A 17,534-nucleotide genomic window follows, 5' to 3' on the forward strand; every position below is an offset into this window, starting at 1 on the left:
TATTAAATATAAGGTTACGAAAAATTGTTAGAACCTTTTGGTTTAAAAAAATTGTTTGGATATTTATGTTTTTATCAATTTAGTTTTTTTCAGTAATAAAGGGCTTATTATTATTATTATTAAATGACGTACCTATTTTCATACTTAAGATTTGTTGTTGCAAGTTGATATTTTAAAATGTTTTATGGAGATTAAACTTGATTAATTATTTCGCATTTTTAACAAAAAAGGAGTCTTTCAGCTCGATAGGGTTACAGACCTTAAACTTGATGTTTTATATGTACTTACTTACCTATATCCTATCCAACTTATATTATAAAAGTATGTAAGGATGGATCGATGGATGAATTTTACTCTTTCACGCACTACAAAACGGTATTAATTTAATCTTACAATATTAATACATCAGAACAAAACATAGGCTATGATTAAAAAAGATATTGTGAAAATGGGCCAAAAAAATATCAGCAAATTTGAAGAAAAGCGGGACAAAAATACCAACTGAGAGCTATCTCGAGTGCGCGTGGTGTTGAAAATAATGCACCTATGATGATTGTTGCTCTTAAACAGTTCTAAAAAACTATACTCTATTTTCAATGCAGATTTCAAAGTAGGTATTAAATGTATGAACTCATAATAATATTACACCCAATAAGTATCTTATCGCTTCATATTTTCTGATTCTTTAAAGTTCACAAACTTGTTAACATAGGTAGGTACGGCAGCGCGTAGGATGGTAGGTCCACGACGCGAAAAAAATACCTTTACTCGGTAGTATATCATAATATAGGAAAGGTTTAATGTACTACCTAGGTACTATATAATTTTATAAGCACTAACATCTGGATGAGGCAGCCAGTCAGCTATGATCTATCTCAGTAACTGTTGTGCCTTGTTTAAGACCAACCTAAGACTTATCAAGTCACTCGGCGTTACCATTTTTGCGCGCTCCTACCGAGATAATCACTTTCGACCGAAGCGAAAAATTAAGGTTCCAAAAGTAGAGTATGAAAAAAAAGAGCTAAAAAGTGTCACCACAGCAACTGTTTTCCCTTAGAATGATGTAAGTTGATTAGTAGGTAAAAGCTTACGTGAAATTTGATTAGTGACTTGTGATGATTATACTTACCTGTGAAAATAACATCAATATAGGTATGGATAAACGAAAGAACTGAAATTATTGTTTGTCACGTTTGGTACGTGAGCCTATGTATTTATGGATTTGTCTTTGTCTTTTATTATTTTATCGCGTAGTTTCTTATTCTAATTATTTTTTTTTATTCTAATTTCGGCCATAAATGTATAAAGTAGGTAAACTATAGATACCTCTATTAAGCTCAAACGTTCCAGGTTTCTTTGTTTATTATTTCGTATTGAAAGATATTAAATTAAAGCAGATTCTTCATTAATGGGATGTTTTCGCAATATAAATATTAGATATTATATTATTTTTTTCTAATCTAACTTTTCTTTAAGGAGACTAGCGCCATCTGTTACAGATGCTATAAAAAAATATGCAATGAGCACATCCGTTATCCTTAGTTAAACTAAGCCACCCATATCCTAAAACATAACATTGCAGTGCAAATTTAATTCTACTAAAAAACACTTACTTTAATAATATAACTAAAATTACTTTTTCACCAAACAATTTACACCGCGGTTCTCTATTCTAAAATATTGAACGCCATCTATTAGCTTTTTCAGTAATGTTTGTTTCTTATTAAGTATATGAATTGTCGCTAGATAGAACTACCTGATCTATTATCACAGCCCATAGATAACATAGATTGCTGCAAAAACAAAAGATACCTATATTATATTCACAAATCTCGTTAATTTTAAGCATGTTTTGCCTTTGAGAGCCCTTTCACCCATTTTAACACTAATTATTAAAATGCGAATTCATCGTACTGGTTATTATGTTTTTATCATAATTTCCTCTAACTTAGTCGTGTAGGAATTGGAAGATTAAAAATATAAATACTAATCGAAAAATTCAATTTTATTAATAAACACGAAACACAAACAAGCAAAATAACAAGGACGCGTATACATGTTTTTCAAAACAGCACAAACATTTATAAGGTACTTTGATATATAAACTAATAATAATTAACAAAATACAAATGGTCCATTTAGATCGACCTAGGATTTGAGACACATTGTATTATTTTTATACATTAGATCATAAATAAAAATAAAACAACAAATTTGACAGTGTTTAAAATTTTTTATCTTTAGGATAACAAGCTAGGCAGTAAAAGTGGTGTTACGTAATACGTTGGCAATAAAATATTTAACTTTTAACTAAACGGAGGTCTACATACAGTGGAATCAGCGACGTTCATTTTTAATTTTTATCCTTTTTATAATGCACAATTGTGAACTGTGTAAAGTGTTAGAAATTGTAAGTGTAATAATTGGCATATCAAGTTCCTTTCTTTATGTATTACTTATTATACATACATAATTACATAAGTAATAAGTACACATCAAAACAGTAAAGAATAACAAAAAAAAAATAGATCAATTTATTCAATGCATTATTTAAATTTAACATTTTACGTACATTCATTGCATTATTATTAAAATATAGATTTATCGATTATACCTAACAAAAATATAATATTAATATAATGTATTCAAAAATGCAGGATTTTTAGATAATAAATTAAATACTTGAGTAAAAAGCTTAGAGCTTACCGATTAAAAAAATACAATATTTTTACAGCTAAACAAAGTGGAATGGTAGCGGAGGGGTTGATTATTTAATAATGTCGTTATAATACGCACTATTTATGTTTTATTTCATTGCTTTGTTGTCATTTAATTTATATGTAATTAATGGTGGAAAAAGTTCCAACATCAGAAAGCGAGTCCTCTAAAGTGCGGCCGTTGAAAGAATCTTGACAGACCGTGTTGTTCAGTACATAAAAGAAGCGGTTAATACATCCGCCTTTATTTTTTTATATAATTTTAGGGGTTATTTAAATGTTTGAAATTCTATATTACGTATATATTTATAATTATAAAGCCAGCTAATTTGTCAACTTAATATACTCAATAAATAATGACTATTAATAATAAATTATAATCTCAATGAACATTTGTTTTTTTTTATAAAATAATTTTTTCATATTTAATATTTTTCTATATACCATTATATATTTTTCAATACCATTTGTTCTTTCAAAATAATTTTATGTGTTATTGTTTTACAACATTCATTATGGGTTTTAAAAATTAACGTGGGAGCAGTTATGCAGTTTTTTGTCACACTTCAACAGAGAGCACCTTTTAAATGTCAGAGCTTCAAACGTTATTCCGCGTTTGTTTGTAAGGTATACCTATGTTATTAAGATTAAGTGCTGGTCTCAACACTAAGTAGAAGAAGATAAGATAGGGTTCCGAATAGTTGTTAAACTTCAACTTTTCCCGTAAACCAAAGGAGTATAATGGAATATGATATGCAACTAACGAATACAACATACTATATGTGCGATGTGATCATAACATCTTTATTACTCTGTGATTAAAATGACTGACGTATGTCGGACGGGCGGACGGATAGACAGATTTAAAACTTTACTTTAAAGATTCCTTAAAATTACTTTATAGTATCTATAAATAATGGAGGAGGCCTTTGCCAACCAAGGGCAAACATATGGGGTTGCTGAGGCAGTTTGAAAAAGGAAAATTAAATATTTAAACTAATAATGGTTTTAAATTTAAATATTTTGAACTTAGTAATAATCATGTATGTAACCAAAATCAAACCACATCTGAATAAAGGCTTATTATTGTTATTATTATATATAAATTAAGAAATAACTAAAAGACGGCAACAATATTTATTTCTTAATATATTCATATTTTAATAAACTTTTAACAAAATACTATTATAAATAAGTTTTATTTTAAGGAGGTAGATTGATTTTTATTCTGTTGCACACAAATCTCCTAAACTAAACGTATGTAAAGACCAAACGGAAGCTTTTATTAGGACCAATGCAAAACGTGCGGGTTTAAGCATGCCTTGCGATTGGTCGCAATACGGACGCAAATTGCACGCCACTACGGATTCAGTTTGACATTTTGTTTGAGTTCACTTATAATGCGCCACAAGAGGTCCAAAGACAGAGTCAAATATTTCTTTACGTTACGTTAATTTTTGTTTTATTTTGTTTGTTTATTGAACATTTTGTTTTGTGGAGTATATAATACAAAGATGGGTGTCAATTTGTTAGGGGTATGGCAGTTATATTAAATCCATTGGTTTCTACGCAAAGAACCACATCCATTAAAAAACGCAGATATTTTAAGTCTATGGTATAAATTGGCAGTGTAGATACCCATTGATTGAAAAATAGTATAATCCTTGTGTGTACAGAGTATTATAAAAAGGATGACTTAACTGCCTGATATTTTGCTAGAGTGCTAACTCTAGCAAAATATCAGGCAGTTAAGTTTAATGAGATTTGTGTTAGAATCACTATCGGAATGTGTAATAGTCAATGAAGACAAAACTCTTATCGTCATAAATCTTTCTCTTATTTGAACATTTGTAAAAATAAGTACTTAAAAAAAAAATGTCATAAGCACCTTTTCATAATATAGACATGATAAAATATTATTTGTATAAATTAAATTACGATTTTAAAAACACGCACAACACTTACATTTTTTTTATTATAATATATCACTATAACGTTCAATAAGAAAAATATATCCTATATTTCAAGTTGTTATTTGTAGGTTATAATGCAAAGTCAAGTTTGTCTGTTTGTAGTGACTATCATTGGTTTGGAATGAATATTATAGATAAAGTCGTTCAAGGACTTATCTTAAAGAGTCGAGGGTTATTGTATTGAAAATCTAGCAGTATAATATTGCCTACAAATGCTTATACAAGGTAACTTTTTCTATTTCCATTAGAAAAATCTACGTTTATAAAACACTGTTGGCATTTTGTCCTAAAAGGACTGTGAGGATATCTATGAGTCAAGGTCATGCCATGAATATCTGTCGGCTTATTGCATACAAAGTCTTTATATACAAGGTATCTTAATCTACTTGCGAGTGAAAAGTCTATCTCCATTACCACTACCCTATATGGGCGTATTTCTAGGATCAAGGTTTATTGCAAAGGAAACCTAGTATATTGACTATAGAAAACATTTTATAGTCAACCAATATAGACTATAAGTCCTTGTTATAAGGTTTAATTTCCTGTGTATACAATTTAAGTCCATAAAGAGGTCGGCATCATACCCTCCATGGAAGTATTTCTCGGAGTCAAGGTCTCGTTGCAAAGGAAATCGAGTGGCAAATCTACCACAAACCCTTGAATAAGGTCGATTTTCCTATTTGCGAGTGCCGGGTCTTTATGCCATAAGGTTTGGCTGTGTTCCTCTTGATACTTCTTTAATTCGGCAAACGTGTGTACTGCGTCCGTTGGTATTGTATGGAATACCTTAAAAAAATAAAATTTATTAATAAATTATTCTTTCTAATTATTCAAAATAATCATAACATCATACTTTATTTTCCACACATTAATTAGTAAAAATAAAGCTACATATAGTAAACCTAAACACGTCGCCATCTAACCCCAGAATAAGCGTAGCTTGTGATGTGGGTACTAAGATAACTGATGAATATTTTTTAATGAATAATATATACATAAATACTTATAATTTAAATATAAACACCCAGACACTAAAAACATTCATGTTCATCACACAAACATTTTCCAGTTATCCATTTAACAGTTCCCATGAAAGCAATTTCAAGTCAATTTGTTTGTTTTTTAGGGACCAAACCGAATATGGCCCACCTGATGATACATGGAAATGCTAGGAACAGGTTCACAAACGTTTCCGGCACAAACTGAGTGAGAAACAAAACCGGACTAACCTCTTCATAAATTTCAGTGTTCCGCGTAGACGTTGCTTTCCAGACGTTTCTGTAGAACCTTTCGGAGCACGGATCTTCGAGGCCAATCTCGAATTTTATGATGTCCTGGTCCACCAGCCCCAAATGTTCCCGGAACAATCGTTTGCGGAGGCCGCCAGCGACGCGCCCGCACGGGAAAGGTTTTCCGTTTAATACACCATCGTCGAATTGTTCATCCTAGAACGAAAAAACGAAGCGCTGATAGCGGAGTGGGTAAGGCTTCGGCTTCCGTTTAGTTATAATAGACAAATTTCAACTGCTCAGAACCTTTTACAAAATTTTTCATTTCCCGAAGAGGCGTTAATGGTTGAGGAGTTCTCCCAGCTCTTCATCATCAGCTCCTTTATTGTCAAAAGCATAAATTGCTTATCTACTATATTCCATGATCGCAAGCGAAACTAGTGTAATACTAGTTATTGTTTAGTTTCAAAGTCAAAGTCAAATATTTCTTTATTCAAGCAGGCACATAGATGGCGCTTTTACATTACATGTAAAATACGACATGGAAGAGAGTTGATGGCGATAACTAAATTCGTCATTTGTCGCGCCCTAGTCTAAGAAGAAGCTCGAAACAAACTTAGCCGTTTTTTTGTTTGTTATTAAATTGTCATTTTAAACTATTTAAGTGGCCATCCTTGATATAAATCAGTTTGACTTTATTAAATGGTACTTTTCGAAAAAAAATGCCAAAGTTATAATAAACCGCTATAAGTGCTCCTATAACATTGGAAGAGTTCTCTCGATTTTTCCAGAATTTCTTCAATAGATCTTCACCAAATAAAAATGGGACCACCTTTGAGGTATAACATGCCAAACAAAAAAAGAATCATCAAAAGTATAATTAGTAATAGCGCATCACACATACAAAACATACATTTTACATAAACATACAACGGCTTCGGCCGTGGCTAGTTACCACCCTACCGACAAAGACGTGCCGCTAAGCGATTTAGCGTTCCGGTACGATGTCGCTTAGAAACCGATTAGGATTATAGGTTCAATATAACGGCCATACTCCCTAAATGGTGAGCTACCATATTAGACTGCATCATCACTTACCACCAGGTCCGATTGCAGTCAAGGGCTAACTTGTAGTGAAAAAAAAAACGCAGCTGAAGTGAGAGCATCCTCAATTTTTTTTTAAGTCGTTAGATAACGAGAATAAGAATAAATAAATTCCTACTAATATTATGTATAATGTTAGTTTGTTTGTTACGCTTTCATGCAAAAAGTACTAAACCGATCATCACATCAAAATTCAAAATTCATTCGTTTCAAGTAGGCTTATATTAAAGCACTTTTGAAACGTCAAGTCTGTCTGTTCCGATTCGGAAGGCTGATTCTACCGAGAAGCCGGCAAGAAACTCAGCAGTTGCTCTTTTCCAACATCAAAAATTTACATTTTACATTTTTAACTTTCTTTTTTCTATCTTGTGAGAGATGAAAGCGGAGCCGGATGCTTCCAAGCAACCTTGTCATTTAACCGACAAAGACCGAACTACTGTGCCAGTGGCCGTCTAAAAAGAATACCAAATACCTGCAACAGCACAGCGATCTCCGAGTCCCGTTTACCGATCATGCTGCGGTCGTTGATGTTCGCACTGCCGCATATCACGAACCGGTCGTCCGCGATCAGTAGCTTGGAGTGCACGTACACCAGCTCCGTGACCGGCTCGCCGTCCAGTACCGAGTGCGTGCGCAGGCCGTGGAACGTGATGTACTCCGCCGGGTCGGCCAGCCCCGCCTCGTACAAACGGGTGAGGATCGCTTCTCTACTCCTACAACATATTTGTTAACATTTAGCATTTTTTTTTATACTTTTTATTAGTGTTTTTTTTTATTGTTTTTTTTATAGTAATATAACCTAAAATAAACTATTTAAAACTAAATAAAATCTAAAACGTCCTCGAAACCACCGAAGCGAGACACAGTTCTTAAGATGCTGGCATTGCCCCTTTGGATGGCCAAACTAATTCGTTCCGTAACTAACTATTAGTGTTTGTGTATTTTATTAATTTAAAATGCATATAAAAATTTTCGGAACCGACAGGATTTGAACCTGCGACTCTCTGGCAATCGCGGCTTGAGGAGAGCCGTAGCTTAATTGGAGAAAGCGCTTAAGCCGCGTATGCCAGATCTTGAAATTTTTATATGCATTTTAAATCTATAGAATTGATAATTCCTCCAAGTGTAGGTAAAAATACTAATAAAAATTATAAAAAAGCAATGTCTCATATAAGGTTTAATTATGTAGATTTTTTTTTTTGCGATATTTAAATAAACTTTATTTAACTAGATGTGCGTTATAATAAACTTTCAAGGTATTAAATATCTTTTTTTCTATTGTTAGTGTCGTAAGGCGAAACATAAAATTCTTGAAAAGATTTATATCTTGTTACGCCAAAGTATAACTTCACGTAAGATGTAAAGGAGCATTATCTATCGTTGTCATAGTATATTTATCACTATTTACTTATTATAGATATATATTTATATTTATATTATATAAATATTTATTATATTATTTTTATGTATTTTGTATATATAATATATTTAAATTTTATTGTATTATTATGTAGAATTTTGTTATTGTTTAGATATATTAAATATACTTAGTAGTTATTATGAAGCATATTGTACCTTTATTTGACCTATACCACAATTAAATATCTTAATCACATCCTGGGGTAGCTGGAAGAGATCTCTTATAGAGATGAGCTTTCCTTTGTACACTTCATGTATGTATGTTCACAATCACAATTTATGGTACATAAATAATAAATAACTAAATAAATAACTTCTAACGCGTGTACATAAGTACACACTATCTATGGCAGCTAGAGGCTGAAACATATTATGTATGGGAATATACCAACCATGTCGCGGGTGGCAAGCAATTGTTCAGACCTACCTGCATATACTCTGGTAGTTCCAGTGAGTGACGGCGTGCAGCGAAGTCCCCGAGGGCGCTCCGACCTCCCCCTCGAATCCGGGCAACAGAGGCATCACCACGAATACCCTGAAGGTTTCCTTGGCTCGGTGAGCTCGCATTATTCGGTTGAACAGAGCCTCTCCTATCTGAAACATTAGTTTTCAACAAGAAACATTTGAGCCTTTGATGACTCCTTGGATTCGAGACACTTCAATGAATATGAGGGACACTGTGGTTTAGTTACGACTTCTATCGGGACACATTCCATTAAATAAATTCGCATATTTAACCGGTAAGGTTTCAACACAAATGCACAGAATGTGGTGTGGTGGAGGACGTATTCCATATTTTGATGAAATGTGTTCGCAATGAGTCTATTAGACGTTTTATTTTTAATACAAATTGTATATACCAATTTATTGGTGGTATAAACATAGTTTTAGGAAACATATCATCCAAATCATCAAAACAATTAATATGTTTATATAATGTAGCGGTAAGTTAAGTATAATTTAGTTGCTCTAACAGAGCGGCATAGTCGCATTGACGACAAAGCTCTTTAAATAAAGATAAAAAAAAACATTTAAATGGCTTGGCAAGTGTTAACAAGTACCCAATAGGCACCCGACGGACGTGACGTAGTTGGCACATGATTATTACAAGATGCTGTTTTATGTTCATTTAATTATTTGATTGATATTCCAATAATTGGTTATTTATGTAATCATGAATTATTACACTAACTAATCAAATAGTATAAGCTATCTAAATATTAAATGTTGATTTGATACATTGATGAAAATACTATATATTTATAGTATTTTCATCAATGTATCAAATCAACATTTAATATTTAGATAGCTTATACTATTTGATTTGATGGGTAGTAGAATAAATAAGCGAACATTATACGTGTGAGATGGAACCAGGGTGTTACTCTGCCCGAAGTTATATTTGTTTTATTTTGCGGAAATCCTAGTCCTGCGTAATACAAACTTAAACGTGGAAGGCCAAAGGCAACATGGAAGCGGTCTCTGGAAACGAATATGAAGGCTTCTAACTTATCTTCGACCACGCTTGAGTCTGCAGCTCGGGATAGATCTGGATGGATAAAAGTAGTCTCGGCCCAATGCACCACCAGTTGTCGAGAGACTTAAAGATGAGAAGAAGAAGAGAAGAAGAAGAGAAGAAGAAGAGAAGAAGAAGAGACGAAGAAGAGAAGAAGAAGAGGAAAGTAAGCCCTTGACTGCAATCTCACCTGGTATATGATGATGCAGTCTAAGATGGTAACGGGCTAACCTGATAGGGGTACGGTAGTTATATTAAACCCATATACCCATATCCCTAATCGGTTTCTACGCGACATCTTACCGTACTCGTAGATTTGCATACATCTTTTGTGCGGAAATAAGAATAAGAAGAAGAAGAAGAAGAAAGAGAATAGACAGTATGCACTAACCTGATTTCTCACGGTCTGGCTAGTTCTTGAGAGCGTGATGAAGAACTGGTTCTCGATGTACACGTAGTGTTGCGCGCGGTTGATGGTGTCCACGTACGCCTCGTGTATGCTCTGCTCCACCGTGTCCGGGTCCAGGAAGCCGCACGACCAACACGATACGCTGCGTAACACCTGCGTGACGTATAAACTTCTTGAGCGTTTAAGTTGATGGTCTCACTACTACAACTAAACCGGGTCAAACTAATGACAGTTGTAGGGTCGTTTCATTTCTCAAGTTGAGTTTTTTTTTAAATCTTTTTATATTTGGGTCTTTAGTTTTTTTAATCTTTTATCCAACAAGGATATGACAGGCCCCATCATCATCCCGTAAGAAACTTAGGTAACTAAGTTTCATGATGATGGGATGGATAACAAAAAACTTAATTATTAAAATAATACCTAATATAAGAGAAATGACACGGATACAATCTGTTATTGCTTCTTACCTAAAAATATCTCAACAACAGACCTAAAACCTTATGTTGTCGGCTGAGGGAGAAGGCTCGTTGGAGCACCTACGTCAAATCTGTTGATTTTATACTTCCGCATAACTAGTTGCTTCAAATAATCTATCTACTACTATATATTTTCTACTTAATCTAACTTTTGAAACCAAGGAAAACGAGGAGTCTAACATTGAATAGTTTTAGACCAAATACCCTTTTCTCTAAAGGTTGAGTTATTAAAACTAAGAAGTATTATAATATATCAACCTTAGAAATAAAACGACAATAATAGTAGTTACACTTTGACATAACTCTCAGTATTAACATTAACATTCAATATAAATCCTGTGTCTAAATCTCCATCTAAAAAAATCTATAACTTTTGTGGGGTATCTTTCTAATCATCGTCATCAGATACAAAATGCAAGGCTGATTTCATGTCTACACAATCAGTGTTGGTTTTACAGCTCGCCCTTGTTTTCTGCTGGCAACTATACTTCCCCGGACGAGCTCTTTCACAAAAAGTCCTAGTACTACTAATCTGTAATAACACTGACCTGACACGAAGCAGTGATCATATCGAAACTGAGTAGCTGCTCCAAGTCTTGTAAAGGTTTGATATCAGTGTACGTTTTCGGCAAAAGGTATGGGTAGTTTACGTTTTGTCTGAAAAGTAAAGAAAATATTGTGAATTCAGTACTCGACAGCTATATAACATATATCCCTACTAATATTATAAATGTGAATGTAAGTTTGTTTGTTACGCTTTCACGCGAAAACTACTGAACCGATCTTCATGAAACTTTGTATACATATTCTTGGAGGTATTAGAAATAACATAGTATACTTTTCATTAAAAAAAAAACATACGTAGCAAAAACAAAAGTTTTGGGAAAAAATTTCAAAATCTCATATGACTATAGGTGTAGACTATGTAGCAGTAGGCTGCCTCTTAAAATTAAACGGGCGAAGCCGCAGGGCACATCTAGTTTATAATATGTAAATTATAATACACCATACGAAACGATAGAGCATAGTTTTATGTTCTTGCACTGAGGAGAACAAATGCTTCTTCAGTGGTCATCCATTTTTGCTGTAGCAAATTTGGCCGAAAATGTCTATTATGAATTGGTCTGCACAGTCACAGAGAAAATGAGACGACATAGACGACAAGGCCAGAATGAATTATATAATAACATATTATAACATTATGTTATGCCACTTAGACTGTTAGGGGTAACCGTAGGCACCAGCTAGTGAAAAACAAATGTTAAAGTTTCATCCAAAGGGTTAAAACGAGGGCAAGTTATAAAGAACCTTATGACTAGAAGCTTCAAGTTCATAATCGAACGTAACGTGAAGGTATTTACCGTTCTTATTCTACATCCTCGAATCCTATACTATTTATGTGTTATGACTACATCAATACCTGGCTTTTTCCAATTTGATAGCATTCCACCTTTGTATAAAATGTCTAGCCACGTCGCGTGCGGCGGCTCCTTGAACTACAACGCCGATATCGTGCCACGGCATTCTGGGCGTTGTGTTCCTATCTACTAAGTCTGAAATTGTACAACAATGACTTTCAGTTAATTATATATAGTAGGCAGTATTCTTAAAGAATACCGTCTTACTAATAAATGTTGTAAAGCGGTTGCATATTTACGCAATATTTTGTATTCTTCTACTGAGTGCAAAATTATTGAGAACAGATAGAGAAAACATTGTATAACCAATCAGCAGCTATATAACGTTTATTAAGGTCGTATCAGTTTACAAAGTAACATTATAATTGGTACCTATTAATTTCACATAGATTTAAGTTAAAGTCATTTAAATAGTGTATTGTTATATGGATACTGTTTTGAATAAAATGAGATGACCAGACTCAACTAATTGTGGAGAGCAGATATCAGTGGCGTGCACTTAATACATGCGCACTACCCTTAAATTTATATAACTCTTCTTAAAGTTGATCCTTCTATATTATACCTTCTTTCTGCATTAGGTCTGCCCTGATCTAAAATCCTGTGCATGCCTTGTATATTTTAATAATTACGCCAAGAAGTAATTTTACTAGTGGTGTTTAATGCACATTACATATTTTTTTAATTTAAGCAATTTTAATATTTCTTGCTTCAACGGTGAAGGAAAACATCGCGAGGAAACCTGCATGCCTGAAAGTTCTCTATAATGTTCTCAACGGCGTGTGAAGTTTAACAGCCCATTTTACTTTTATACAAACACACGCACACACCTGCAAAACAAATTTATATATGTAAATATAATTTAATATAATAATTATCTTGTATAAGCAAACATATACGCGAGTACAAGTACCTACGCGACGCAAACTCACACACGCACAATCATACACTCAATAATCGAGACAACAATTTAAACATAGTTATTATTTACTACCTTTCACTTCGAATTTTTTTGCTATACTCCGCGAAAAGCAGGAGAATCTGTATGCTGCAAATTATAATTTCTTCAATCACTATACTCCACGCAAAACAGATCTTCGGCAATGTACCATCTACGCGCCATACAGATTCTCCTGCTTTTTGCAGAGTATAGCAAATTAAGCTTATTTTCATAATAGATGACGACGATGATGATTATTTACATCATAAGGTATACACTTTGCAGAAAAGTTAACACACTCACCTACAAATGGCAGATCCAAATTATTAAAGTCCTTAACAATAAAGTTCACGTAGTCCTTTCCGATCCACAACTTGGAGTTCCCTTCAATATCTTCCAACGCCTTCTTCGTGATTTCAGTAATCACTCTACCTTCGACCACTTGCGCTAGCGGTGCCGGTTCGGACATCGACCTATGTTTGACACCTAGAGCATTTTAATTGTAATTAAAATATCGTACTAATATTATAAATGCGAAAGTTTGTAACGAAAGATGGCTTGATGGATGTTTGATACTGTTCAAAAACGACTGAACCAATTTGTCAGAATTTTGGAATGGAGACAGATTATACTCTGGATTACCACAGAGGCTGCTTTTCATGTACGCTGATATATTGAGGGAATTGTGAAAAAATGCTATATATTGAGGGAATTGTGAAAAAATATGTAACCGTCATTTTGTGGCAAAATGTGTGGAAAAATAATTACTACTATTTATTTTATATGGCTTATAAATAGGTAAACAAAGGAAATGGAATATTCGATAATCCTAGACGTTTAAAACCAAAGCTGATATAGGGGTTTTCATACAATTCCCTTAGAAGCAGGTTTCGGTTAATATTTACTGCATTCTGTAACTCTCTCTCGGTAGTTGCCAAGAGATTCTGTTGTGTCGACTCTTACAGCCACTGTCTCATTATGCGCTTTCTAATTGGGCTAAAAAGCACTAATGTATAACTGAAAAAAGCAATATATTGTACCTGAAAAAAGAACTATCGTAGACTTGAAAAATTTGGTGGTATTAGAAAATAAATTACCTAGAGCATCGGTTAGAAGCACTTCGTCGTTTGACCTTGCGTATTTTTCCGCTTTCTTTCTTTCCGAATCGTCAAATTTCTGCTCATTCAGTTCTTCTTCGAACGGTGGATAGATAATACTCATAAACTCCTTCCCCCTGACGGTTATTTTGTCTAGAACGTTCCGTTTTTGTTCTAACCCATCAGGTTTTGTATCGGTCGGTGTTCCGAGCTGTTGTAACAGTTGGTCCGTGGGTTCTAATTCTAGAGGTTCGAGTTTTGGAATGTCTTCTATTTGTACTTCGTCATTGGCTTCAGCTACTTGCAAGTCTTCTTGTATTGGGCTGAAAGAATTAAGTTTTTTATAATTGACGGACCAAATAGATGGTCCACCTTATGGTAAGTTGCAAACTATCGCTCATAAACAAAGCAACACAACGCAGGAATACGTATTACAAATTGTCTGTATCCATTAGTAGGTGTTAATCCTCACGTGCCTGTAATTACATCTTGGATAGAAACAGGCGTTACTGTTACATTACAGGCGTTACGTGCGAACTGGAGTATACGGATTGAGGAAACTATAATTACACCATACAAATTCTCCTGCTGTTCGCGGAGTATAGCAAATTAAGCTTAGTATTCATAATGTAATTACATCGGTAAACACGCTTTTCGCAGGCTGATTTACAAGCCCGACTATCAAGACAGGCTTGAAACAGGCGCCAATCTTGTAACCTTTGCTGTCTTGTAAACTTCACTTTTGTATGCAAAAGTGACGTTTGACAGAAACGATCGCGAGATTAACGCCTGTCGCATGGCTGTTGTGAGATACGTAATCGTGCTGCCGAATACAGCATTGCAGCAATGCTGCTAAGCGGCAGAAATAAGCAAGGTGGTGGTAGTACTTTTCCGATAAAGCTCTGTCACAAAAAGCTCTGCTACTACTAAAATGATGATGATTCGAAAAAAGAACACTCTAATTAGAGATTCAGAATGATGCCATTATGTTGGAAGTTGGTTCAAACGGTGTTAAAGCCTCTTACATATTAAGTCCTATAACAACGTCCCTCGATGATTTTGCTAGCTCCAGTGCGGCCTCTATACCATTGGTCTGAGGTAAATAGAGACCAGCGCCGGGAGAGCTGGATGTGATCTTCTTAGTTTTTATGGAGTTCTTCGGTTGCGCAATGTTGCCGAGGTCCGTCAATCTGTGGATTTACAACGAAGAATCAATTCTAAATTTTACCAGTTTTTTAACAAAATATTCAAAATCTAAACTTCTTTTCTGTCTTCTTTGCTCAATCAAAATCGTACCTAGGCGCTTATAATTAGGCTCTTTTGGAAAGTTGATCTTTTATTCTTATTGTTTCGAAGTGAAAGGTAGTAAATAATACATATGTTTAGAAAGGTGGTTCCAATTGCGTCTTATTTTAAAAAAAAACGACAGGAATTTCGGCCGGATATTCTATTTATCTTTAAAATTATCATATTAATCATTCAAAAGTATGTATCTTCTTAATCTTTAGCAATAACTTTTTACGGGCGTACGTTTAGTAAAAATTAAACAGATTTAGTGACAAGTTCACTTTATTAGTAACAGTTTGTTAACAAGAAACCAGATTATCAAAATTTCAGTAAAATTAATAAATTGTGTTGAATTTTATCTCTTGTAGTGGTTGCAGATGTAATTATACAGTTTATTGTCACATATCATATTGAGTTTAGGCGATTGACGTCAGAAATTCGAAACAACACTGCAATCATTTCAACGTTAGAAGCAAAAATAAACTTGCAGTGCAATACACTAGACTACACAAAATAATAAGAAATTGTATACAATTTTACAATAAATCGCCGGTCTTGGAGACGTCTCTAAAATAGTTAAGAGTTTGTATGAAGTGAAAGCTTTTAAAAAAGTCCTATAATTAATATAGTATTAATGATTACGTAAACGATAAAAAAGCTTGGGTGTGAACTATTGCTCCAACCAGGTTGCTTCTTAAATATTTTCAAATGACAATGTGAGATGGTGATAACAAAAAGACCACCCGGCTAAGTTTTAGTTTACGAATGTAGTTATCGCCATCACTACTCACTACCATGTACACTTTTTGTATGTATGTGCCATTTATGTGCCTATTTGAATAAATAAATTTTTGACTTTGACTTTGAACCGATTAACTCATGTTCTGCATGGACTAGCGCTTGTCTGCAAACACTTCTGTTGGTAAGCTGAGCAATAAATTTTGTAGGGCGTGTTTCATTGTTCCCCAGTGGCGTACATAGCCCTTGGACCCAGGCTATGCACAAGGTGTTCAGCACAAACATAAAGTAAAATTAAAATTTAGATTTTAGATAGGTATGTCGGTTTATAATCAAATTACTTTACGAAAGTTATATTTTTGATTGATTTAATACTATCGTCTATCTACTACTAATTGAATAAAAGTACATACCCTGATTTACGTCACAAAATTATGACACACCATTCGGCAGCATTTTCTAAGCACACTGATGATGATAATATTTTTCCAACATATCATGTTTTTAGCGTCTTTATGAAAATTATTAAGATCACAATATCCTTTATCATTCCACACTTTACGTATATTGGACAATAAAACAAAAGGAAAGCAAAATAATAGATTGGTATGTACAACGCCGCTTAGCCAAGAAAAGTTTTCGTAATATTTATTATTAAACATACGTGTTACTTTATCACCTTTTTTTGGGATATTTGTAACATTGGTACACTCCTTCCTTTGCGAATGATTTCTAATTTTACGATATTGGGATAGAAATTAAAGTTTTCTTTAAGTACTTTTTCCAGGCACACTGAACCCAAACAAAGACCGCACGAATATGCTTTCATTATAAAATGAATGAATAAACTATAAATTAACCTTAACACATTAAACTATCACTACTCAAACTTTTACTAAAGGTTAAACTTACTGAATTTATGCACTTGAACCGTTTATTTATCACCAACGCCATACAGCATTGTTCAAGGGTAAACAATAATGGCGATTGAATATGCTATAGATAATATTGCAATCGAAATTAGTCAAAATAGTCTTTAATTTTTTGTAAGTATGGGTACGAACGCTATTTTATTTTGATATGTAAACAATAAATAGAAACCATATTTATTGTTAACTATCTCACTTTCCAATGATTCCTGTTTTCCAGGAATCATTGGAAAGTGAGATATTAATTTTTGATCTAAATTATTAATTTTTCAAAATTTAGAC

General features: G+C 33.6%; 1 protein-coding gene across 5 annotated transcripts in view; it reads right to left on the bottom strand.

Moving 5' to 3' along the window:
- Window positions 1-3,862: 3,862 nt before the first annotated feature.
- The window catches only part of LOC120623715 (phospholipase D2), a 29,808-nt gene continuing 16,136 nt past the window's right edge, over window positions 3,863-17,534 (bottom strand). For 4 of the 5 annotated variants that reach the window (XM_039889901.1, XM_039889903.1, XM_039889904.1 and 1 more), the window contains exons 12-21: window positions 15,324-15,488; window positions 14,299-14,621; window positions 13,505-13,687; window positions 12,264-12,396; window positions 11,392-11,500; window positions 10,350-10,520; window positions 8,870-9,036; window positions 7,496-7,736; window positions 5,920-6,135; window positions 3,865-5,476 (exon numbers count right to left, since the gene is read on the bottom strand). In XM_039889901.1, coding sequence (XP_039745835.1) covers window positions 5,246-5,476; window positions 5,920-6,135; window positions 7,496-7,736; window positions 8,870-9,036; window positions 10,350-10,520; window positions 11,392-11,500; window positions 12,264-12,396; window positions 13,505-13,687; window positions 14,299-14,621; window positions 15,324-15,488 — 1,939 coding nt within the window. In that variant the 3' untranslated portion in view covers window positions 3,865-5,245. Of the gene's footprint in view, window positions 5,477-5,919; window positions 6,136-7,495; window positions 7,737-8,869; window positions 9,037-10,349; window positions 10,521-11,391; window positions 11,501-12,263; window positions 12,397-13,504; window positions 13,688-14,298; window positions 14,622-15,323; window positions 15,489-17,534 lie in introns of all 5 variants that reach the window. The other variant, XM_039889900.1, reaches the window with a different exon arrangement.

This window comes from Pararge aegeria, chromosome 5, assembly GCF_905163445.1.
Source record: "Pararge aegeria chromosome 5, ilParAegt1.1, whole genome shotgun sequence".
In the NCBI taxonomy this organism is placed as follows: Eukaryota; Metazoa; Arthropoda; class Insecta; order Lepidoptera; family Nymphalidae; genus Pararge; species Pararge aegeria.